This window comes from Cryptotermes secundus, unplaced genomic scaffold, assembly GCF_002891405.2.
Source record: "Cryptotermes secundus unplaced genomic scaffold, Csec_1.0 scaffold671, whole genome shotgun sequence".
NCBI classification, from domain to species: Eukaryota; Metazoa; Arthropoda; class Insecta; order Blattodea; family Kalotermitidae; genus Cryptotermes; species Cryptotermes secundus.
Genome location: NW_019724595.1, coordinates 643,458 through 670,636, shown reverse-complemented (window position 1 = coordinate 670,636; position 27,179 = coordinate 643,458). Strand labels below are relative to the sequence as shown.

Sequence of the window (27,179 nt, the reverse complement as noted above, 5' to 3'; positions counted from 1 at the left end):
GAGTTATAAGTGTTTAACAAACCCAGTTATCAATCCAAACCACGAATCTACTCATTAACAAGTGACAACACATTTTAAAGAAGTTTAATAATTCTGCCCGGCATTGTGTAATGGGAATCTGGGGCCCTTTTCCAAGGGGTAAAGCTGCCGGGGTGTAAAACTGACCACTCACCTCCAACTGGTGTCAAGGCCAAGAAAATGTGGCTCTATACATCCACTCCACATAAGCCTTCGTGGCGTAGTGCTTAATTTGTTAAACGCTGGGACAAATTTCCTTTTCTTTTTTACCTTCACCCGACATTGAGTTTTAAGAAAGTACTTTCCAGCTTGTTGTATCCCAGTCGGAAATACTGCTGCTTGTAATATTCCCGTGCTACATCTCCCCTGCACAAACCTCTGCCTACCCCGAGGATTAGACAGACGTTCTTGAGAATTCGATAGGACTTAACCAAGCAACTGAGAAATTCTCCAGCTTCTATGGAAATCAAAGTTTCATACTGTGTACAAAACGGCATAGAAAGCAATGTGGTTGTCAGTATCCATAGGATCAATAGACTAGCTCACCCATTAATCTTGCGAGTCTATTCCAAAGAATCTACATTTTTGTGTTATTTGCTGTGCTTCCCAATTTGCAGAAACCTATTTATGCTACAGAAATACGAACTAGAAGTGGATGGTTCAACAGTTTCACGAGCATCAACGACACGCAGTGGCTGGGAAAGGGACGAATTCTTTTTACATAGCATGTCACTAAATACGTGTAAATTCCGAGAAGCGATTCTGAACCAACGTGCTTTAATGCATGACCCCTCAAACACGGCGAAGAAAAAGATTTCTGCGTATACGAGTAGAAACTCGGTGTGTAGACTGGAACGAATGAGAATTGCACAGGACCAGAAACAACTTTGCCGATTAATGTGTGCATGCAGGTACGAAACATTCATCATAAGAACAACCATCTTTTTTTGCATGGAGATTTTCTTTGTAAATGAAAGTCAATTGTTCATTTCCACTTTCTTGTACAACACTTATAATCAATATTAATAACGGAAATATGTGAACACACACAGACACACACATACACAAACAGTCGCATTTCCGGCACACTTCACACACCCATACGGATATTACTTTTTATAAGGAGCACACCAAGTCGAAACAGTTAAGATCGAAATCGTTAATTTTTCTCTTTGTATTAGTGGTAACTATTGCTGTGTCTCATAAAATATCCTCACCTGTGGTGTTCTTCACAAGTGCATTGTTTCTTTATGGTTTACTCAGAAGTTCAGTCAGTCTTCCGGTATCCGCACGTGTACAGCGAAACCCGGCTCTGGGCTGCCATATTGACACCGTCACGACTGGCACTTTCTTCGAAGAGTAAAGTGACATGTCCATAATGGAAGTGATTTTATAATAGAAATACAGAAAACTATTGTCTCTTTTCTTCATTTCCTGAAGCTTATCTGCTCCATTTGAAATTTATGATATATCTTTGGTTCAGTTTGTTGCAACGGGGCCCGGTCACCATTTTCGCAACAATTTTGTACTTTTATAATATATGTTAGGTAGGATACACGATACCTCATAATAATTTTACAGCCCTAGTTATTTGTAGTTATGCCTCTTCTACGAATTGCTTTGTAGTGTTTTGAGCCAACTAAGTAGTATATTACCGAGTATAATATTCACATACAAAAGTTTGTATTCTTTGGTTTAGTCTATTTTCTTGACTAGCTTCAGTGAATTGCCTCTATACCGAACACTGCGGCCCTGCGTGCTACTCTCGCGCGTGTGTCAAAGTACCGTGATGCTGCGGTTGCTGGTCAGGACTCAGAGAAGAAGTGTGGTGATGCTGATCTCTACGAGACTTGTCCTCCTCTTCGTCTTCCTCTCTGTTGTTGTTGCTGTTGCTGCTACTGTTGCTGTTGGGCATAGTCCGATGGTTCACCATACCGGTCGCAGTGGCACCACAGTCCAGAAGCAGATCGCTAGTCGACAGAAAAGACTGTTTGAGGTTACCACTGAGGCCGACATAGTGCAGATCCTCGTTTCAGACAGACGTCCTGTCCACTGTGGCGTACTGGCAAGCGGACAGGCCCGTCGAGTTGGACCTGGTGGCTGCGGGACTCACTGGAGAATACGTACTGACGAAACTCGAAGAATGTTGCTTTGCCTTCAGACGAAGGCTGGCGATACTGGATGCACCTATTGATGACATTGCACTACAGGGCTCGCTGCTGCGGTGGTGGTACATGCTGTACGGAGTGGCGGGCGGTGCATAGGGACACGCGGGACCTGACACTCCTCCAGTTGGCGTCGTCACTCCGCTCAGACTCGTTGTCATCGAGCCCGGAAGCATCGAACCGGTTCCCGAAGTCATTGACGCCGCAGCGGCCACTGAGGTGGCAGCCGCGTTGAAGCAGTTGACGGAACTTTGATGGTTAGAGGGTACCACGGAGCTGAGTGGGTTTACTGACCAGGGGAAGCTTTTGGTGCCAAGGGGGCTGGGTACTTTAGATGCCCAGTTATTGTAAGGGTAAGGTGAATACAAGGAGTCTGTATCAGTAAAGGGCTGCATCAGACCGTTGAACTGAGTGCCGAAGCCGTTCTTGAAATCGGCCGCGGCTGCCGCGGCAGCGTTCATAGCGTTGCGTTCACGCTTCCTCCACTTGGCGCGTCTGTTCTTGAACCACACCTGCAACATTGAGCAGAACAACGCTCGTTTCAATGATCTTTCTTGTAGCATCGATAGGAGTAACTGCATGGAGCAAAGTTCTCTTGAATAGCTAGAAGTAGCTCATCTGATCAAGAAATACCATACTTTTATGGAAACAAAACGTTCATTACCGTGTTCACAAGAGCCTACAAGTGGCCCGTATTTTGAGCCAAATGAATCCAGTCTACGGCCGATCACGGTAGCCGAGCGGTATAAGGCGTGCACTGTCTTCGCTCGCTCGGAAGCCGGGATCGTGGGTTCGAATCCCACTGAGGGCATGGATGTTTGTGTGCGTTTTTCTGTGTTTGTGTAAAGGTAGAGGCCATGCAACGAGCTGATCACCCGCCCAAGGAGTCCTACTGTATGTCGAAGATCTAGAAAAACCGAAGTGAACGGAGAAGTTCATGGAGGTAGGCCTAGGCCCACTGGGGCTGTAGTGCCAAGGAAAAAAAAATCTAGTCTACGCCCATCCTGCTTCCCCTGTACCTACCCTTCTTCATGCACGCATTCAAATAATTTTACCCCTTAAGTTTTTACGACTAAAATATTCCATATGAGCCGGGATAGCGAAGTCGGTGGAGCGACTGATTAAGGGCTGGACGCCCGAGGAGTCGGAGTTCGACATAGTTTCGGTAGGATCAAGAATGTTCTCTTCTCAACGTCGTTCAGACCGGCTCTGGAACCCACCCATCCTTGTATACAATGGGTACCAAGGGCTCTTTCCTCGGGGATAAAGCTGCGGGGACGTGAAGCTGACCACTCACCTACAACTAGTGCTGAGGTAAAGAAAATATCCACTCCCCATGCGTTTTCATTTCGTGGTGTTTAATTGGTCAAGAACAGGAACAGCTTTACCTTTCTCTTTAAATATTCCATATATTTCTTATATTTAATCCGTGCTACATATTACGGCCATTTGTTCATCCTTGATTTAATCTTTCCAGTCATATGTTAAAACCCAACAGTAAAATGCGGGTAGAATATGTACACTTAAATAAGAATTATACTCATAGAGAGCGAAGCAGAATGCCGGACGCTCTCAAATGGAAGCATTGGGTTATTTTTTGGAAAGGGGGGGGGACTTCATTCCATGTTTATTTTGAAGAAGAGGCAGTGTAAGAATACTTGTGAGGGTTCACGTTCTCAGGGCGAACTCTGTATCGCTAAATATTCCTTACTTCAAGTCACAAAACTTTTCCCATCCCGTGCTGTCCCTTTCACACCCCCACTCACCCCAGCTAGACGCCAACCATCCCTGTCAGTAGCAACACTTACATCTCTATATTCCGCACCACACCCCATCTCTGGCTGCGCGCAACCGAGCGTCTAATTGTACGGCCGACAATGAAGATGAACGAGTCTTCTGATTGGTTCTGGCAGCCCGAGAGTTATGGGTACAGACAGCTTCTACAGTGCTTACAGCAAGAGTGTAATACAGCACAGTGGGACACTGTTCTTTTGCTTGGTTTATGTAAGAATTCGTTCACAACTTAATAACTTATATTACGTCAAATAGAAGGCCGAGTGTAGATTATGAATTTTGAAATATGTGGCTAAATATAGTCATGGCTTATTTTAAGATTATCTTCAGCAACTTACATGGAAACACTCAGCTAAATCAGTTAAAACCTGTCTCCGGATATTCCTCAGTATTAATGAAGGGTGAAGCCACGTGACAGAACCCGGTAAGCACTGTCTCCTTCTTGCCTTCAGCAGCGGTGGCATTCACAAATGTGGTGCCCAGTAGTGGACATTACAAATCTTGGCCGGAGGTTTTAGCATGGGCAGTTCCATAACTGATCCCCAAGAAGGTTGATGCAGGGTTAACTATCTGCATTGTATCTGATACGTATTTGGTTAGCTCCTCGAACTTCCGTGCCCTTTATAAACACTCGACACGAACCATAGCAGAAAACACAACCTCTCTCCATTGTTGGCCTCATATATCGCCAGTTGTATATCAACGGTCATCGCGCGGACCAGAGAAGACACCGCTCCTGTGTTGTGGACATTGCTTAGCAATATGTCTGTGCGTTACAATATTATCAGTTACACCAGGGCTGGTTTAGATGCCCCCTGCGAAATATGTGGGATGCAATACTACATAACAACAAATACTGCAAATCTTTTTAGTCCCTTCATCTTACCAAGCGATAGAAAATACAAATATATTAAAAATATGGTACAATATTTGTTTAGGCTCGTTCCCCTTACAACATTCTAAAGATACAGGTGTCAAAACCTTTATAGCTTCTTCAAAACAAACTTGTCTTTTTTTTTTTGTATAGTGAATCACGTTGCTGTCTGCTATGTTGACTCGCAAAATTGTTTCCAGCCCATTGTTATTACCGGGGGCTACTGTTGCGCTCGTAGGGCGGGTAGGGGGGGTGAGCGAGGAGTTGCGAGTGGATTGTGCAACACGGCTGGAGGCATCCGCCCCTCTGCTTGTTGCGAAACGTCACTAACTCAGCTATTTATATCTCATTATAGAGTGCTTATGAAAATTTCACTTAGCGATAAAGTATTTCGTTTCTTTAAGTTAACCATCGTGGCGAAAATCTGCACTCACAGCTTGTCTAGTGGATTGCTATTTCATTTTGTTATTTCCTGCAGGTTCACTAAATGTTAGTCACCTTTTAGATTCGTCTGTTTCTGTTAACTTTATACTAAATGGACGGATTTTCGCGTACTTTGGTATGCGCAATGTCCTACCTCACTGTTGTTTGCTTCCCTACCATCGAGTAAGCGAGCTATACCGACCGAGCGACCGCCGCTTTTCGGCGAAGTTAGTGCCAATTTTAGGGGATAGAAGGTGTCGCATGGTCAGCGCAAGGAATCCCCACGGCCGTTAATTTCGGTTTTCTAGACCGGAATGTTGTCCCTGTGCTTAACTAATTAAGCACTACTCCATGAAGGTGTGTGGGGGAGTGAATGTATAGATCCACATTTTCTTGCCTTCGGCATTAGCTGGAGGTGACTGGTAAACTTCACGCCCCGGCCGCTATACCCCCGGGGAAAGAGCCCCCGTACCCATTGGATAGGAGGCTGGGTGGGTCCCAGAGCCACGACGTGGAGAAGAGAAAATTCTTGATCCTACCGGGACTCGGACTCCGACCCCTCGGTCACCCAGGCCGCAGCCAGTTGCTATACCGACTGAGCTATCCCCGCTCCTCGCTCAGAAAACTAAGGGTTGCAAACATATTGTTATCAATTCCACATCTGTGTGTTCGCATGTGTAACCGCGGGATCCGTTGTGAGATGCTGGAAACGGTGTCAAGATCGTTCCCACATTCCCATTGTGATTAGAATCAGTTAACGTGCACGTGAGATGTTACTCTGTGCTTACATTTCCTTAGGCATGCAGGATGTGGGGTTCCTATAGCGGTGGTTATGAAGAGTTCTGTCTGTAGTCCGTTGAAAGACAATCGACGTTTCGGAGGAATATGTCGCCTTCATCTTCATGATCGAAGATTAAGCCAAGAAAGGAAATAGCAGCAATCAGCTTAATGCTGGTGCCTCGATTAGCTCACTATTCAGCCCTGAAAATAGAGGCTATATGTTTATCCGAAACGTCTGTCGACTTCAGACTATACGTCATTTTATCCCAGAAGTTAGAATATAGCGCGAAGGAAACAGTAAGCAGGCCCATGCTTGTTTCTTACTTGACTTACTGAAGTGTTCTGAAGACGGAGACGGTATGTTCCTCCGAAACATCGGTTGACCTTGACCAGATTACACATTATTTTATTCTAAAAGATAGAACATTTCAAAATAAGAGAAACTTGTAGTAGTTGATTTGGTTTCGGGTTTAGTTTTGAGAGCAACAGAAAAACAGGAAATTCTCTCTGTGTGGCAGAAAGAAACCAGTGAGGGAAAACGTTACTGAGAACTGCTTGTCTCGCCCTTTTACTGTGTACTTTTCCTGACGGAATGTAAACAGAAACCACTTGCGCTCTGTTGCTAAACTGGACAGCTCCTTAAGAGTGTTCACTGATCTCAGATCAAGAGGAGTGGAAGGAACACATCTCTCAGCTCTGTGAGTGTATCCCAATACACTGAGGGTATCCTGAACTTCACGATAAGTTTGGGAACACACCTTCTCAGATCGGGTTTCTAGAACTCTGTTACATTTGAATTGTTGGTACTCCACTTTCTATCGTTGTTTCTTGGTCTGTAGGTGTCTGTTCCGACTGGCGTAAAAGTGAAGCTATCCCTGTACCAGGCCGTGAAGGCCCATAGGGTTGTGAGACGTTGAGGGTCCCACATTATCTAGACAATCGGCTCAAATATGGCGGAAAGGTTGTCAGCGGACGAGAGAGGAAAACTACGCCAGGGGCAGTGCCTGAAGGTGGCAAGCTAGTGACCACTCAGGGAACTATTTTCTGAATATTATTAGTATTAAACTGAGAACAGAGCAAGAGGTGTGATTCTGCAGGTTTCTTTAACCGTAAATATTAATTGGCGGAGTTTTGAGTTTCGATGTTCTCACCGGTGTATAGTGCTTTGAGTTATGACGTCGTGTAGTCAGCTAAAGGCCTGCCGTCCCTACTGAGGTTTCCATGGTTTTCTCAAGTTCCTCGAATCTCATGTTAGGATATATTTCAAATTTACTTGTTACTACTTCCTTCCATATATTTTTCACTTCATTAGTACCAATTTATTCCACCACTCGACGTTATATAATCAGATATACTGATAACCGCTGTAATAAGCCACAAATTGAATCAATGTGAAGTGTTGTGAGCTTCTGAAGGCCTCAGTGAAGGCTTGTGTGAGGTAAAGTGAGCTTCTGAAGGCCTCAGTGAAGGCTTGTGTGAGGTAAAGTGAGCTTCTGAGAACTAGTGATGGAATGTTTGGATCTGAGGTTCTCACACGTCTGATTATAAAGGGCTGTATCTTCTGGGCTATAACGCCGCTCAGTCCATTGAAAATCAACCAACGATCGCCTCTATCTTCAGGTTTGAAGAAAGAACTAAGCCAGATACCAGCGTGAAATATCTGCTTGTCACCTGATTTCAAACTGGTTTGTTTTTTGGATTATTTTCCGACCGTAGATATGTAGGCGATATGTTCCTCCGAAACGTCGGTTAACTCCCAACATACTGCACGGCGTTATATTCGACAAAATAAAATTCTTCATAGTGAACATATTTTCGGGAAGACAGGCGGTTTATTCCTTCAAAATTTTGCAGTCCACTGCTAGACCACACAGGCCCGTAACCCCGAAGGCACCAAATATATCGGAAGTTTTTTCTCCCCTTTTTCTACGGACTGATGGAGGAGAGATGCAATCCATTAAACTTTCTTGAAACTCAAAGAGGGTTGCTTCCGCCGCTAAGGACAAGCATTGCATAAAGAGAAACAGATATTTCATTCACGTAGCTTCATATTTGGGTGACCGCTCGGTTTAGGGCATGAACCGTCTTCGCTCTCTCGAACGCTGGGATCGTAGTTTCGAGTCCCACTGAAAGGCATGGATGTCTGTGTTTAGGTAAGGGTCTTGAGACGGACTGAAGTCTCGTCCACGGAGTCCTACCGAAACTAAGGAAGAGGCTGTAGAGCCACTGATGAATGAATGAAAGTTTCACGTTTGTACAGAGTTCGCAGTCTGCGGTCACCATACGTCATCAAGCAGAGATTTATTGCCAGGTCAGTTTGAAGCTGATGACTTTGTTCGTGTCTTGATGGACGTTCATCTGACCGGGATATATCCCAATATTAAGACACCCCGCGGAGAACAAAGGGGCCGAGTGGACTCATTTAGCCACCGAACACAAGGGGAGCCATGAATAACAATATCAAACTTCCCTTCCCCTGACCGTGACGTCACTGTTGCTTCAGTATGAGTGATGGCGTGGCTTTCACTTGTTGATTACCACCGCAGTAAGCAAAAGGGGGGCGGGGGTTGGGGGGACCTGCCAGTGGGGTCGTGATCAGTAGCCCGTAACATTATTTTGTCTTCGGATTCTTTAAGCGGGCAGTTGTCCCCCTCCACCCCATTGCATGATAGGTTTTAGCTCCCTATGTGGCCAGATAAAATGAGCACACTCATGAGAGGGACCCATCATCTTCCAGTGGGGTAAAGCTCCTAGTTAGTTTAGTGTGTCGGACTTCTGTGAGGCTAACTTTCGCCGTAAGGAGACTACATTTGATGAAGCGAAATGTGATAACTATCCGACATGCTCCACAGGCCCTAACATTAAGTTTCAGGGCATATAACAAAATACAAACTTTTTAAATTGTAAAAATTTGAGGTTTCTACGGCGGTGACTATGAAGAATGCCGTCTTCTGGGATGTGGCGCTGTATAGATCTTGTGCGAACCGACGTTTCGGAGGACGCAGAGCTCAATTTTCGTATCTCACAAAAGAAATGAAAATTGTAAGGAAATCTACAAGAGTTGTGATAAAATTAAGAACGAATAGCGCCTGTGTGTCGTGTCCACTGCAGAACTGCTCTCGGTACCAACCTGCCTGCTGTGTAGTGCCTAGCAGAGACTCTTTGCTCTAAAGCATGGGGCGTACAGTTTGATCCATGGATCTATAATTCCTTTTCCGATATGTCTCAATAGCATGAAGCTTAATCAACGTGTTTGGGCAATTTTACGTTATCTTAGCAACGGAATACGAAATTATGAAGACAAGGGAATGTGGGAGCTTCATGTTTAATATGGGAAGGCCTACAAAAGTGGTCGTGACCTCTGCAGAAGGATTATGATCCTCTGTAGTATAACAGCATGTTGTATGACTGAACGTGATGCTCGTACCTTCAAAGTAAATAGACATATAAAAAAGGTAAAGTTATCCCTGGGCTTCATTAATTAAGCACGATGCCCTGAAGAAGTATGGGGAACTTGAGGTATAGCTCCACCATTTTTATCCTCAGCTCTACATGGAGCTGAGTGATCAGATTGAAGACAAGGTCGTTTTAACCTCGGATACAACCCCCACCACCTTTGTGTGGGAGGTTGGGTGGGCCCCAGAGCCAGTATGGAAACACTCATAGAGAAGAGAAAATCTCTTGCCCATATCGGGAACCGAACCCCGACCCTCGGTCGTCTAGTCCGTAGCGTAGCCTGTACACCGACTGATGTTACTCCGAAGTATTGGCTACCACCTACCAGACTATACGATGTCATAATTCAGAAGGCTATGATCTATGTATTACAAGGATACGCCTTGATTCTCCCTGTCACGACTCAGAATATATAGAGAGCTCTGTTGTTGTTGCAAGAGCGCGTCGTTCAACAGTGTATCAACTAGAACAGGTGGAGAGGCGACACTTCACTAAAAATGAATTCTGTTGAGGGGAGGGTGTGGGAACGTCAGGTAGACCCGCGCCAGATTTCCCAACACTTGCCTGTGCTCCCTCCAGAAGGACTGGCTCTCACCCCGAAGCAAACCCCCAGGATTTTGACTGGGATCTGCACCAAAATCCTACCTCGCCACCCAACACAACGTCGGGGACGGCATAAAGCAACCAACAGATTGGGTTAGCAGCACAGAACAACGGGACCCGACCTGCGCTGGCTGTTTCTTGGTTCAGGCAGAAATAATAGAATATAGAGCACTCGTACGCCTATTCCACGAACCTCCATACGTCATACCTTCTGTAGGTAAGGTTACGAAACAACAGTCCTGTGTTGGAGTGGCTATAGGCGGGGCTTGGACCGGTGATTGGAGCTATTGACCACTTGTACACACAACTCGTAACTACAAGTATCTATGAGAGTCGCGCTGTACCTGAAGCACACATAAGATATCCTATGTCTTCAATAGTCGTTTCCTGATAGCGGATCCTAACAATCTCCTCTGCTAAAGTCATTACCGGCTGGCGAATATCCCACAACTGACTCATTCAGAGTCAGAGTTACTTTATGACCTGCGATGTGCCGTCAATCAGTTCGCCTTGACGCCAAGCCCCTTGAGACTCACTCCCAGACTTCCTTTGAAAGGAACATTTGTTGTAATAGTCCTCATGTAACATCATCTCTCACGAGAAATGGGGTTGTCTCTTATGAACATGCTCGGCCTTTCGTCAAGTGTATGTATCGCACTTATAGCACGTGACTGAAATTTCTGTCTTTTTCACTATATATGACTCCAACTGTCATGTTTATAACACCTTGACACGGACTGCGTAGAAAACATCGTTCATCGTTTTAGTTAAATCGTTATCATGCGAACACGTTTGTTTGTCAAGCAGTCACTCAGCAGCGGCTGCCATATATTTCCTTCTTCTGCCGCCGTTGCCTAGCAGCGGGCTTTGCTTATAGAGTAATTACATAGCAACGGGTCTACATGCTACAGTCTGTTTGAATTTACCGCCTGCATATGACCATCAGAAGTGTTTGAAAACAGAATTCAATAATTTTCTGACGAGAGCGTAATATTTAGTTCATTAATTGACGCGGATCCACCCTCGCTTCCATAGCAGATGCTGTTAAAATTCATAACTTCGCTTCCAAACGCGCTCCACACTTTTAAAATTGAACTGAAATCGCTTTAGGGACAAATGAAGGCAGGGACATCTGGTGGGTTAGCGTTGCGATATCGCTCGAAACCGTCTTATTCCAAAGTCTCATAGCTACCGGTCTTTTGGACACGATGTTTCGGAAACTGGATGTGTTTCCATCATCGGGTGAAAGGGGAGACACCTACTCTGTAGGGTCCTTTGGAAAGAGCTAACCTCAATCACTGGTTAGCTTATTCTAAGGAAACCAACAGAGCAGGTGTCTCCCTTAATGGAGGACGGGAACACATGAAGTTTTCGAAACATGTTCTCTAGTTTTAGAATGCCGGACTATACAAAACGTAGGAAAACCCAGTAATTCTGAATGTCAGAATCCTTTAGAATCTTCTCATTCCAGGGGTTCTCGACTCGAATCTTGCCCAGAACACCGACTAACTTGACCGAATCTTTTTCGGTTTTCTTTATTCTCCAAAGAAATGCTGAAATATCTCGGTTAGGCCATGACCGCTTCCTTCGAAATCCTTTCCAATTCATCATCCATCATTGTATCATTCGACCCACAGCCCTATATAGTGTGATTTCCGAGAGTGTCGAAAAATAACATCCAGAGGGAAGACAGGAGACACGCGGAAGCGTAGTTGGTTGAGGCACTATACTACAAGCCGGAAGGTCGCGGGTTCGTTACCTTTAGAGGTCATTGAAGTTTTCATCTGACCCAATTCTTCCAGCCGCGCTATGGCCCTGGGGTCGAGTAATCCTCTAATAGAAATGAGTACCAGAAACCTTCATTGGGGTGAAGGGCGGTTGACAATCTCACTGCCATCTATGAGCCGATTTTCTAGAAAATGTCGGAGCCTCGACGTCTCACAACCCTATGGGCCTCCACGGTCTGTTGCAGGGACAGCTTTACCTTTTTTTTTCTTCCAAAAGTGAGGGGCAAACGGAGATATGAAAGGTACAATGAACACAGTGGTAAAATGCTAATTCTCTTATATTTGTATTTGACAGGTACTCGGTTCGAATCTCATCCTAGCTATGTACGTTGACGCGAAGTTTTCAGCAGTCAGCACTTCTGCTTAATAATCTGAAGGCTCGGGTTCAAGTCTAGATCCGTAGGCGGAATATGATGATTGATATTGCTCGTGGTTTTACACAGCCCCTCCCGTCAAATGTCGGGTTAGCAGGCCTGTTTCAAGTCAGACCACTGCTGTTCCCTTACATGTAAATATTCATAATATTCGAAGCTGCGTAATTTGAGTTATTAATAGAAAAGGTAAAGCTATCCTTGTAACAGGCTGTGAAGGGCCATAGAGCTGTGAGACGTTGAGGCTCCCACAGTTACCAGATAATCGGCTCACAGACGGCGGTGAGGTTGTCAGCCTTACACACCGTCCGGTCGCTCTCTACTCCCAGGAAGATTCCTGGTACTCATTTCTGTTAGAGACTGAGTCTAACCCAGGGCCATTGGGCGATTGGAAGGATTAGGTAAACTGAAAAAACCCAATAACCTCATCCCGACTCAAACCCGCTACCTTCCGACTTGTAGCATAGTGCCTCAGCCAATTACGCTGCCGCGGGGGAGGGGGTGAAAAGTGACGTGCAAATTTAAATGTACATCAGGGCCGAAGGGTAACACCAGTAAAGCTACATGCTTCCTGTTTTTTATCCACGCTAAAAACATAATTCGTTTCTTATTCCATTCCGAACATTTGTTGTTATAAAGTGAGTATACGCGCTTGCGTAGGACTTTGTGTGTGCACAGTGCATGTTGCTCGCCTTGTTCTTTCTGTTTCCATGCATATGCTTATAATATGCATTGCGGCTCGTGGAAAATGTGAACATATCAGGAACAACTAATAAACACGAATGCAACGTATACAGCATTGTCACATGTATGAGTGACTATGGACGGGGTTTGGACTGGTAATTGGATTTATTGAAAACTACAGGCAAATATAACGCTTTTGCTAATTCACAAAGTAAATTACATCACGTAAGAATTCTTCTCAGTCTGCTGTGTCTTCACCGGTTGCCGCCTGACAACGGCTTTCAAAGCCGCAGCTTCCTGGACTTCCGCATTCACGCCCTTACAATTAACTTCCTGCTCCATCTGCGATCTCTTCAACTAACTCCCAGGCTGGCAGCCATCTCGCACCAAGCTCCTACTCTTCCCACTGTCGAATCATGGCCGCTGTCCCTCCTTATATAGCCTCGGCATGGGTCACACGGAATGCACCGCTTCACACAATGTTCCTATTGTTGGGTGTGTCTGTTGCGGCATTACCTAGCAACGGGTCTACATGCTACAGTATTCAGATTGGAAACAAATGTTCTGAAACAAACCTAATCGTACATGACGTTCAGAGCAGAACTGTTGGCTTTGTTGTTGTTATTTTATTTACTTTTTGTGAGTCGCTTTTCAAGTAGAGATTTTGTCTACAATAAATCTTCCGAAAGAAACCTCAGTATTTCTCGTGGTCGCTCTTGTCTGTGCTTGTTCACGTACACAATTCCGTACAAAGCTTGTAGATGCAGAATTGCCTGTCTCGTAGTTTTCGCTGTCAAGCCAAAAGCGAAAGAAAATGTTCTCATGCTCCTCATGTTGTTATTTTGCCTTCACAAACGTATGGCTTTGGGGTGGCATCCAGTGGCATAGTGATCATACGGAGTTTCGGGAGAATTCGGTCAGTTGGTTCAAATTTGTAACAAAGAACACACAGACACACACAGAAACAGCATGATTTTCTCAAAAACCTAATTCATTTTCCTTACGTGATGGAAATTGGCTAAAATTTGAAAGAAAAATACACCTTAAAGCCTGAAAATTTATTTACCATGCCTTCTTCTGGGATGGGGCGCCATGTAGATATTTTGTTAACCGACGTTGCGGAAGGACGTATCGCCACCATTTTCAGGGTATTAGAAATCCGCGAGCGATGAACCAGCGTGAGCAGTTGTCTGTAGATATGCTGGTTCATCGCTCACGGATTTCTAATACCCTGAATACGGAGGCGATACGTTCCTTCGAAACGTCAGTTAACGAAATATCTACACGGTGCCACATCCCAGAAGACGACATTCTTCATAGTCACCGCCGTGAAATCCTCAAGACTTATATTTTGTTACCAGTTTAACGAATACATAGCATCCGAAACGAATAACATAGCAAAACAGGGTTGAACAAAATATGACTGACATTAGCACGTGAGTACTGTAGCCCCTTGATTAATGTCGAGAATCCCATCCGAAGCAGAAGTACCTCTTCTGACGTACGTTCGTGTCACAATACACGTGATGTTTGAGATACATAATTTATTTATTTATGGTTCATTTAATTACACTTTTAGTAGCTGAGACTGCAGAGCTTTGAATGGTAAGATATTTAATGAATAAGTCACTCACGTCTGTGAGTGTCTAAGGACGGGGTTTGGATTGGTGAATAGATTTATTGACCACATACAGGTCGTAAATACAAAAAAAAAAAAAAAAATTACACAATTGCTGATTGTCACACTACAAATCACTCAACATTAAGTCTTCTTAGTCTGCTTTCACCAGTCTTTACTCGGTAATATCCCCACAATGGCTATTCTTCTGCAGTGGTTTCACAAGACGTTTCCTGGTAACGACTCTTAGCAATGGAGAATCTTCCGCTTCCGTTGCCCGCTGGTTAACACTCCACAACTGAACCCTCAACTGCATTATAACGCCAATTATCTTCAAGATAAATCCTCGGTATGGACCACTCGGAAAACACAGCGTCTATTGTTGAAGCGTCTTTACGTCACCATTGCTTATCAAGGGTCGCGGCGCGGACCACGTAGAGAACACAATCTCTCTATTCTTGCAAAGTGTTTACCGAAATGTTGCTTAGTAACGGGTTGCATAACCCCGTTGTTGTATTGTTGCGTGCGTTACATAACAACGGCCGCTGTTTACAGAGTCACCTCTTAGCAACGGGTCTGTACTCCCCAATATGATTCTGATATTTACCTGAAAGGACAGAGGAAAACCACGAGAAACTTCAGGCAAGGCACTTAGCATTCCGGCCGAAATGCGAATCGGGTGCCTCCGGACTAAGGAAAAGCAGTGTTAATCATCTGAACCAGTTTTCTCCGTAGAACACAAACCTCTTAACTATGCACACATAGAACTGGTCTTCACAATGGGACAAGAGGGACGCTGTAATGCCATTTTGTAGGTGCAACTAGTTATCGAATAATTTATGATCCGATAAAATCAGGTTTTGTTTCCGAATTCTATATAGACCGAAAGGTGAAACACGAATTCGCATTAGTAATTGTTGTGTGAACAGACTGTACCGGCTGCAAGTTCGCCAGAGTGTACCCAGTGGCCGGTGCAATACATGCTGGGTATTGATCTGGTGCTTCCAGCTCGGCGGACGCTCACCACAGTTCGGTTTCCTTTCGCCTCGGTCTGACATGACACTGCGCTAACATATGAGTACATAACCTCTGCCTCGAGCCCGCACATACAGTGTCTTGTGACGTCACGGAGTTACGGGAGACGCTGTACAAGAAGAAATCTTCTGATTGCAGTGCTGCAGTTTGTGGCCTGATGCTTTCAGACTCTCGTGGGTCTCTGTTTTATTCGTCATCCCATTCTCCTTCTGTGGCTTCTCACCGTTCTTATGCCACCTCTTCTCCTCTCTTCTCCTTTTCTTCTCTTCTCTCTTCTCTTCTCTTTCAGTTCACTTACCTGACAACTAAGTAGACGTTTCAACAACTGATGGGCTCAGTTTCGAGATACAAGCCACGGTGTGACGTTCAGATCACAGCATTCATGCATATTTATGTATTCCGCTAATTGGATGATCAGAGAAAATAGAGAAGTTTAGTGGTAATTGTAAGGTTTGAGGTTTTCATGGCCGTGGCTGCAGCCGCCTGCTCACGCTAGTTCCTCGCTCGCGGTTTATCTGCCCTGAAGATGGAGGCGATACGTTCCTCCGAAACGTCGGTTCACACAAGAGCTACACGGTGCCACATCCCAGAATGAGGCATATTTAGTGGTAGATAATCGTATTTTAGAGTCCATCCAAGGGCCATTTTATTTGAACACTAACCATCATGGAACTAACATTAGAAATTTCTGTACGTAATCTGTTTAAAATCAGTTAGGGGCCCCTTTCGGTCTCTATTTCTTCTGGTACGAGAGAAACAAACTTGTTTGTCCATTGAAACCGTGCAGTTAATGGTCGCAGGATACGGTCCCGTTGCTTTGCTTGCTTTTCTTGGTGAAGATAGCGCAGCCGCCATGTTTGAAGAAGAGGAAGGAGGGACTGACACTGTGTACACGGACGGACGCTGAGAAAGAAAAGGGCACAACACCATTCATTATATTAAGTCCTATTAGACTGTACGTTTGACATATCATAGTCCATTTCTGCATTGAACATGCGATGTCGGAGAAGTGGTCCTTTACCAAAGAAGACCATGTTACAAGGTGTACTGATAGCTGACACCACAGCGAACGATAATAGTGTATCTGGTTATGAAGGTAGTGATAAGACAGATATTTACCCCCACCCCCACAACTATGCAGAAAGAGACCGCTCACTGCCAGCGAGTTTGTGAGAGTGACTGACTCATTAGAATGGAGAGTTCTGTCTTCTGGGGTATAACGCCATGCTGGTCATTGAAAGTCAACGTGCGTTTCGGAGTAACATCTCAGGAGACAGAACTCTTAATAACGACCGCTGTTAGAACGTCAGATCCTCATAAGAACAAATGTTTCAGAGCTGCCCATAGCTTGACGTGTTTCTTATAGGCCGAACTGCTCTTACCTTCAGCTGATTATCGTTCAATTGATTTTACCTTCTCTTCATCCGCAGCTGATAATGCTGAAGATGCTATCCCCTACCCATTTTTGAAGATGTTTGATATAGACAACACGGCCCTTCGGAACGTTGAACTACGCCTAAAGCCAGACGTTCTTTGACTAACAATAATAAACGTAGAGTTATCTCTGTGCTTAATTAAGCATCGGCATGATGAAATATTGGGGTGGGGGTATGTGTTCCTTGGAACAGGACAGTGCTAAACTCCACAAAATACATTTTGAGGAATCCCTAAAGAAAATTGAAAAATCTTGAGAATTAGAAGAGAGTTTCTCTTTCCGGAGGTTGCAAATTTGTAGAGTTAAGCCGCGTTAAGAGACACAAAGTGGAATTTGCTGAAATGCATAGAACAGATCTGTATGATACAGTATATATATACATCATGGCACCTGAACTCATCTCAATGACGCACTTCATAAACCCCTCCCTTCAGTCTGTGTCTTTATGTGTATCCCCTATCGTTGCTAGGCAACGGCTAGGTAAAGACGTTACCGCTTCAATGAATACACATGCAATAATAGAAGAATTGTTGAACGCGTCGTTTTCTATACTGTCCGTGTCGTATGAAATGAAAGTAGGTTACTTCTTCCCAGATTTTTTTTTTTTTTAATAATTCAATTCTTGCTTCATTGAAAATGAATGTATGAAAACAGTCTCCCGCAGTAAGCCATGTCTTCTGCGTCCAGTCCGTTAGTGTAACCGAACGATAACACTAACCACTGTTATTGTCCTTGTGTTGGAATTTTTCCGCTGCTTGTTCGTCTAGGTGATGAGCTGTTAGGCCCGCATGATCTCGCAGGGGTTACAACTCTCTATGTAGATTACATGCACATCACCAAGTTTTGCATAATATGCATTACAAAGCATTGGCCACTATTATCCTGAACATGTAATGTAATGTTACTGCGGCATTTATGCCCCCCCCCTTCCCCCCGGCCCTGCCTAATGCCTCTAGAATGCATTGTGCAACAGAACAGCATAATCTGACAGGATCAAACCACAGTACAGTACAGCTATGGTCAAAGCGGAAGCAGGTCAGGCTGCGTCTTCCTGTAGGATCTCACACGTTGCTTCCCCCGGTCTTCCGCAATGCACGGAGTTCGCTCTTTCCGTATAGTTTTGTAATACGGTAAAGTTGTTCCTGCGCTTAGCTAATTAAGCACTACTCCATGAAGGTGTATGGGGGAGTGGATGTATAGATCCATATTTTCTTTACCTCGGCACTAGTTGGAGAAGAGTGGTCAGGTTCACGAACCAGTCGCTTTACCCCCGGTACCCAGTGGATAGGAGGCTGGGTGGCCCCAGTTTGGATGATGTGGACAAGAGAAATTTTTTGACCCTACCAGGACTCGAACTGCGGCCCCTCGGTCGTCCAGCCCGTAGCCAGTCGCTATACCGACTGCGCCATCCAGGCTTCATAGCGTTGGTAATACAAAAACAGAAAGTGAGGCCTTTCCTGTAACAGCCGATCACAGTGGCTGCGCCTTCTGGTGCATGAACTGTCTTCGCTCACTCAAACGCGGGGATCGTGGGTTCGAATCCAACTCAAGGTACGGATGTCTGTGTGCTTTTATTCTGTTTGTGTTTTTCTGCATATAGGTAGCGGGCTTGCGCCTGGCTGATCCCCGCTGAAGGGGTCCTACACACTGTGTATAGAATTAAGAGATTGAAAAAGTGGCCGAAGTCAAAAAATAAATAGATAGATTCCCGTAGCAGGCCGTGAAGGCCCATAGGGTTGTGAAATATCGAGGCCCTCACATTTCTTAAGCAATTGGATCACAGATGAAGGTAAAATAGTCAGCCTTGCGCTCCGGCCGCCCTTTACCCTCTGGAAGGTTTTCTGGGACTCATTTCTGATAGAGGCTCGGTTGACTGCAGGGCCATATTGCGGCTGGAAGAATTAGGTCAATGTAAAAATCCGATGACCTCATCGGGAATCGAACCCACGACTTTTCGGCTGGTAACATAGTGCCTCAACCCTTTCGTAACGACTGAGAAGAAAGTAACTTTATCCTACAAAAGTGGAGTTCCAGGCCGTGTGAATTTATTCAATTGTTTAAAGCTACGATGTTGCAAAAGTAAATTATACGAAATTGACGTGAAACAGAAACTGCAGGAACAATTGAGCAAGAAATGAGAGAATAAATAAACTTCAAATGAAGCATTTTTTCCTTCAGTTTTCCAAAGGGAATGAATTATGAGATCATGGTTTTCTACTTCATAATTCGTGTAGCTTGGAATGTGGTTACTGATGTTTCGCAAGAATATGTCGCCTCCATCTTCAGAGTACGGAATTTTGTCAGTTACATAAGTAGGTTTCAGGCTTATGGAACCCAAACCGGATGATGGGAATGTGGAAATAAAATGACCAAATTTCTTGTAAGGGGCACAGCAACATTGTCGACGTGTGAATATTTAAACATTATTATGTGAATTTAAGGCTTTAAACGGTAGAATATAATATGTAGACAAATTCTTAAACACAGCGGCAGTTGTATAAATTTATCATCAATGTCCAGATATTGATTTGAATTCTGAATTCCGACGAAAAATGCCACAGCTTTTGTATGTTTTGAAGGCATACCTGTCTTAAGCTATCCTCAATGTACATCATTCAGTGAGACAGTTACTCTTTACAACCTGCCAGCATTAGTTTTTATGAATCACGTCACCGTAAAAGAATTTGTCGTGAAACAGCATTTCAATTAGGAAGAAAATAGAAAGAATGGCTCTAAATGAAAAAGAAGGCAATAGAACCCATGAAATAGCTGTCAGAGTTAAAGCTGATCCATTTTAATGCCCAAAGGATCAATTTTAAACCAGAAAAACACAAATGGCGTTGTTTATTTACACATGGTGAGGAGTGCCTTATTTTCGGATGTAGTTGTAGTAATTAGACTGCTGTACATGTGTTTGCAGTGTGCACATGGGGTAGGATGGGGCGGAAAACCATTATCGTGTAATCAAGCATAATCCTACTGGAGAGGATTTCATCAACGTATGATATGAAAATACACGCAGCTGAACAAAGCTACAATATGGTCGAGTTATAGAAGCAAATGGAAAAAAAATGAGGCCACTGCCTGATTGGTCGCGTGGACACATATATATATATATATACAGCTCGCCTGATGACTATGCACGATAGCGAATTATATGGAATTATTTAGCAGCTTTTGGGAGCTAAAACATTAATTAAACAAAGCTCATTTCCCCCCCCCGTCTCCCGTGCAGGTAGTATTGTACTGCAGTGGCACCAGCTTTGCGCGTGTAATCATTTGGAGCTTTCTACGGGATTTGGGATTCTTATTTTTAATTGCGTGTAAATGCGATCCTGTCCGAAACCCCGCGGATCTGTCATCAAAACCTATACTGGAGGTCTGTGTGTACGGGTATAGTCAGGGCAGGTTGCACAGAGAAGGGTGGCAAGGCAACAGAAACACTGCTCTTTCCCAAATGTGGTTAGGGCGGGACAGACAAGGAGTATGCCCTCACCGGCCGCAGATGAGATGTGGATACAAGTTTTTGTCGAAACCCTGAAGCGAGGGCATTTGAGAAGCCTGTGTGTGGATGGAAGGATAATGTGAAATTGGATTTTTCGAAGCAGGTGGGAGGATAATGTCACGTATAAGGGGTAGCGTGACTAATAATTGTGGATTCTTCATTTGATGACTGGATTTATTTGACGTCACTATTACAATTACACTCGGTTATAACAGTTCACACATTTAACTCCTTCTGCGTAGCTCTGCTTAGTTGTCGAAAGCGCGCTGATTCACTGCCAGCTCCATCTTCTTCTTCTTTCTTCACTACTGCTTCTCTGCTTCTGGTTCTCTTCACCAATGCACTTTGTTTTATATCTGCTTGGAGTACCGAATAAGGGACACCGAGTCGAATAGTTCATTTCTCCGTTGTCACGAAAACGACCCCGCTGTTGCTGTGAGAACAAATGTTTACTTAGCCGTTGCTCAACAAAGGACTGTTCCAGCTTGTGGTCACGAATACGTGTATCGACAAGCCGTTTACCTATGCAACGGAGACGCATATAACATTATTAAAAGGGATCTTAGAGAGATGGGTTGTTGTGGTATAGACTGCATTGATCTAGCTCAGGATAGGGAACAGTGGAGGCCTCTTGTGAGTACGGTAATGAACCTTCGGGTTCCATAAAATGTTGGGAAATTCTTGAGCAGTTGCGCAATTGGCGGATTCTCAAGAAAAATTCAGCTCCATTGAGTCAGTCAGTCAGTCAGTTTGTTACCTACTTAGCTTACCAGCTACCCAGTTCCGTATAGATTATGACAGTGTGAGTCTGAATAGGTTCATTTATCCAGTTCTTCTGAACTCTGTAATAAACCAAATAGTCACACAAATTGCGGGAAAAGAGACTGCCAGCACTTCAAGAGGAATTCTGCTACTGAGGAGCATACGGACACGGCTATTTCTTTGTGCATTACTAATGATTTTACAGCACGTGGTAACGTAGGCGGTTGAGGCACTACGCTACAAGCCGGAAGGTGGTGGGTTCGATTCCTGATCAGGTCATTGGATTTTTCAAATGAACTAATCCTTCCATCCGCACTATGGCCCTGGTGCCGACTCAGCCTTTTAGAGAAATGAGTACTAGGAATCTTCCTGTGGGGGGGGGGGGAACGGCGAGCGGCGCCTAAGTTTAAAAATGTCACCTCCATCTTTGAGCCGATTTTCTAGAGAATGTGGGAGCCTCGACGTCTCATAACACTATGGCCTCCACGGCCTGTTACAGGGAGAGTTTTACTTTTTTACCTTTATTATTTAGCTTACTACTACTACTACTACTACTACTACTACTACTACTAATTATTACTTAACTGTCTTGAGAAACTGAGGGTTCCCGAGTTTGTCAAGAAATCGGCCACATTCTGTGGAACCTGAAGTTTCACTATCTCGAACCAGAAACCTCTGTTCTACGCCACCACGCCTTTTTTCTTTATCCTCCATTGTTGTATTATTCTCCCATCTTCGTTTAGCTCTTGCAAGTGGTCTCTTCCCTTCAGGTTTTCATACTTCATTTATATATCATCTGTTAATAAACGTGTTCGATCCCACTCTGTGTTACAGAGCTCTCCAGTTGATGGGGCATAATTAAATAATTTAATAATGAATCATAGCATTAGCACAGTAGACCAGTCATACACTAGTACTGTGAGACGGTTCTGTCCGAGCGTTACAAAATATAGATTTGTAACCCATAATAGTAATTTGAAATTAAGAGTTAATGAAATGAAACACAGGATTACTCGAAGAAGAATATGTCCTGGGAAATGAAGCCCTATAGTCTGTTCAAAATTTACCGGCGTTTCGGATGATCTTGCTGCCTCCATCTTCACGGCCGAAAATTAAGCCTAGGAAGTTGCTTGTTAATTCTTAGCTTACTCTTAGACCCTGAAAACGAAGACAATATATTCCTCCGAAACGTCCGTAAGCCTCTACCAGCGTTCATGGCGTACGTTCCAGAATATGGTACTCTTCACAACAAGTTTGTCTAGTAAAATGTTCAATTAGATCTGTCCACGCATCAGCAGCGTCTGCCTAGAGATCTGTGTAGCTGATGTAGAAATGCTGAAGCTGGTGTTCAGTAGCAGAAGCACTTCTGCGTCTCGCCTTACTCTGTTGTGTCCAGGTTACGAGAATTTTATCCATTGTTTCTATATTTAAATGAGAAGCCGCATGGCGTTTCCAGGAAACGGAGCAGACGAGCGTGTTTGAACTACAGGTCACTACTTTTCGTACCTTTCGGAGCTTACAGTGACGTTCTAAAGCTTTTTGTGCGTGCTTTACGCAAGTGTGTACACTAATAAAGTGTGGAGAGACCATGACCGTCTTCTTGTCTGCCCGCACGCCTCATCAAGTTAAAACTGGGTAAAAAGGCAAAGCTATCCCCGTAACAGGCCTTGAAGGCCCATAGGGTTGTGAGACGTCGAGTTTCCCACATTATCTAGACAAGCGGCTCACAGATGGCCGTAAGGTTGTCAGCCTTATGCGCCGGACGCCTTTTACCCCCCAGGAAGATTTTTGGTATTCATTTCTCTCAGGTCCTGAGTTGACCCTGGGCCATGTTATGGCTAGAAGGATTAGGTCAACTGGAAAAATCCAATGACTTCATCGGGACTTGAACCCGCGACCTTATGCTAAAAGTTACCGGAAAATATCATGAATATGGCTATAATTCCAATACAGTCACACTTGCATCTGAAATTATTCTTTGCGGAATTCATAACAAAGATCACAACATGCAAAACGGCATATACGAGTAATTCCTACGTCTAATTACGGTTCCTAACTGTAATCTAACGCCGTTTCATATACACTGAATATTTAAAGATTATATGGATAAATATTTTTCAGAATCTGTGTGATGTTTCGCATGTATTTCGATAAAGTTGCAACAATATACCTATATACTGTATATCTATACCTGATTTTCGTAAATTTACTTATTTGATGGTGTAGTCATACAGACTGAACACCAGCAGTTCTTACAACAAACCACAAACAACTTCTCATTCGACATAGCCTGAGCTTCTGACAGTGCAACTAATAAACCATAAATACTGTGACGTATAAACCCGTTGCTAGACAATGACTCTGTAAACACGTTCCTACCGCAATGAATATGCATGCAACAATAGAGCTACTGTTGGAAACGGGATGTTTCTACTTGGGCCGTGCTAATCTGTTATAGGCAAGGGACAGAATCAGTTGTCGGGGAGTTCTTGACCGGAGACTGTGAAGATAGAACCTGTGCGGGTGAAGCTGAAGAATCTTCAGTATTAGGAGCCGTCTCCAGGGAACGGCTGGTGAAAATACAGCAGGCTGTAAACGAATTAGCGGGTGCTGTGGTGATTTCTATGATTAGCGGTGGCGCTGTAAATACTTGTACTTACGGTTTTTGTGTGTAAGTGGTCAATAAATCTTGTCACCAATCCAAACCCAGTCTATAGTTATACATACTTCGTGACAATACATAAATATATTCACGAGATACTACTAACAAAGCCCGTAGTGCAACGATTCATAACAAACTCTGTTTGATTTCAGTTCCTAATTTGTGATTTGCCTCATTATGTCTATTACGACAATATTGTTTTCTAATGTCAGGCTCATTCACTCCAGATGTACTGTAGTTCCCCTTAATTGTGTGTTAAATAAGCTATTTTGGCTACTTTTTGAACGTAACCAATATCTATAAAATTACGTTATGTGTAAATTAAGTTAGTTTCGAACAAAAAGCGTGTGAACAAAGGTTTATAATAATTGAATAAAGTAATTTAATTTTGTATTAGCTAGGACTATATTCTGGATTTTATTGCTTAATTATTATTGTAATAGATGGGGACTCGAAACCTGACTGATCCGTGCAGGATTTGTGAAGGACAAATCCGCGGTGGGAGCAGAATTCTCACTGTCAACCTGCAATTTATTCCCTAAACTATTTCGCAGTTGATACTAACTGCATTGTACACAGTACTCGCTCAGAAATTACAAAATGCTCAGTTGTTCATGAAATTTACAGCTTACATGAAACACGACTATTCATAAACATGTTCCTAGAAAACCCTTATTGAACCCTACTACGCGCCAGTTAAATCTAATACACACAATTTAAAATTACCTTCTCGCATTAATTTATTTTTATGCTCCCCTTTAAATAAGCTCTATCCTAAATGACGTCTTCTTCTATGATCATTCAATCAAAATATATGCACCTATTTTCCATTATGTAACCCATATATCAAGCCGATCTCATCATTATTGATTCAGTTTTTGTATTAGTACTATATATCGTGAAGATAGAAGTAGCAAGTTCCATCGAAACTTTGGTAATAGCGTCTTTCCATTAACCAAGTTGTGGCTCCTAATTGGCTAGCATCCCGCTGTGTTGTTCAATCACCGTAACACCTTCCATCCACTGTCCATTTCGTGATGAGAGCTTCAGATGTCCATGTCAATAACCGTGAAGATGGCAACTGTAGTGTTTGCCGAAACGTCAGTGTTTTGAGGTACGTAGCATCCTTTCCAGTATGCTGACTGGCTGTCCCTGTGCTTAGCTAATTAAGCACTGCGCCATAAAGGCGTGTGGAAGGACGGATGAATACAACCACATTTTCTTGACCTCGGAACTAGTTGGAGGTGAGTGGTCAGCTTCACGCCTCTGCCGCTTTACCCCCGGGGAAAGAGTCCCCGGTACCCTTTGGATAGGAGGCTGGGTCTGGACGAAGCAGAGAAGAGAAAAATTCTTGACCCTACAGGAACTCGAACTCCAACCCCTAGGTAGCCCAGCCAGTAGCCAGTCTCTATGCCGACTGCGCTATCCCGGCTCCCTTCCTTGAATTAGGTGATATGTCATGTCCTATGCTTCGAGTATAAAAGTATAGAGGAAAATGTTGATACTTTAAATTCATTCTGCTGTATTTAACAGTGTCTATACTTACCGTTCGTATATTTAATTAGTCCTCCAGTTTTGAAATTAATATGTGTTTCAGTATTTTAATTCGAAGTTCAGATCCAGTGAACATTATGATGTTCGTTATAACGATTGTCCATTTGTTACGGCTTGTAACGTAAAGAACTGCAGGTGTATGCACAGTGTCTATATGTGTATGGAAATCCCTAATCAATAACTAATTAATGAATAAATTACTATAGAATACTAGCATAATCGCATGATACATTTGCTTCCGTGGCTCCAAAGTTTAATTAGTTATCATGCAGTTGTTAATTACGGATCAAATTAATGTCAACAGTAAAATAAATATTTGCGCGTTTCGTTCTCAAAATTAAGAAATGTATATCTCAGACTTGTGGATCTGTAACTGTAGATGTTCGCTTCTACTTAACGCATGTCGGTAACACCCATCAGCCTCTTCTTAATATGTTCATAACAGATTAATAGATTCAGTGCTGTAGCTCTATGCAGCATGGCTACTAGTAACGATAGAACTAGCTATTTGAAATCGATTACGGATCGATAAATTACCGTAAAGGTGAAATAATTCTGCTTGGAAATATCTCCACAGAGACATTATTAATATTGTGACGTGCACACTCGTCGCTGGGCAACGACTCGCCAAAAAAATCCCTCAGAAGCAAATGGGCAGAAGAATGTTACGCTTATTGCTAGGCAACGGCGCGGTAAACACGCCTTGTCGACAACATACACTGTATTTTCCGTGGGGTCCGTGCCGAGGGGTTATATAAGGACACAGTTAGAAGACGGGTCGAATTAGTAGAAGCAGAGTAGTCGAGTCGGAAGTGAAGAGTTGAGCTTCAGGACGCCAGCCTACCGGGATATGGGCTTGGCAGCAAGGAAATTGGAGTCGCGTCTTCGGAAATGGCAGTCACCGAATAATGACAAGAAAGGGTGCCAGAGGGGCGTATGTCCTTCCAGGAGTGGCGAATTTGAACGCAGTGCTGCCGGTGGATACCTGGAGTGTCGTTCCCTTCGTTGTTATCCCTGCTGGGGGCTTCTGGGATGCCAGGCGCCGCAGTCGCGGCTCGGATATGCAGACTTATGTACAGGCACTGAGGCTGTGACGAGCCGACAGGAAAGGGCAGCATTAGGAAGCGGGAGTTATGCTAGTACAAAGGGCAGCTGTAGGGCGAGGAAAGGGAAGAGGAGAATTGTAGGGCCTAGCAGGAAGGAAGGCGGAAGAGAGAGAATGAAGAGAAATAGAAATTGAAATGAATAAAAATAAATATACATAAAGCTAAATACATTTCGAAAAATGAAATAAATAAAAGTAATAAGATATTAGACCGTTCCACTTCCCAGAAGACTGAAATCTTAATTTTGTTTTGTTTGCTGGTGTAATGATGGTGTCGTATTTTCAATATTACCCCCCCCCCGCATTATTATCCTTCTTATTCATAATTTCTTCGGTACTCGTATATTCATCACTAGGCGCTACACGTATTAGAATAATTTATATTTAATAAATAATTTGAGTATATTGTCACGACTTAGGGGTGTGACTATAGACGGAGATTGGATTGGAGTGGAATTGGATTTATTCACCGCTTGTATACACCATTCGGAACTACATTTTACAGATCACTGACACACACAGATAGAGTCCTTAGTCTATTACATTCT

General features: G+C 43.7%; 2 protein-coding genes across 5 annotated transcripts in view; one reads left to right on the top strand and one right to left on the bottom strand.

The window, feature by feature from the left end:
• Positions 1-27,179, top strand: part of LOC111862384 (cytochrome P450 4c3) — a 373,344-nt gene that overhangs the window by 92,164 nt on the left and 254,001 nt on the right. The gene's annotated exons all lie outside the window — the stretch shown is intronic.
• The window catches only part of LOC111862386 (pituitary homeobox homolog Ptx1), a 134,782-nt gene continuing 107,816 nt past the window's right edge, over positions 214-27,179 (bottom strand). For all 3 annotated transcript variants that reach the window (XM_023847726.2, XM_023847727.2, XM_033750648.1), the window contains one exon: positions 214-2,695. In XM_023847726.2, coding sequence (XP_023703494.1) covers positions 2,051-2,695 — 645 coding nt within the window. In that variant the 3' untranslated portion in view covers positions 214-2,050. The remainder of the gene's footprint in view (positions 2,696-27,179) is intronic.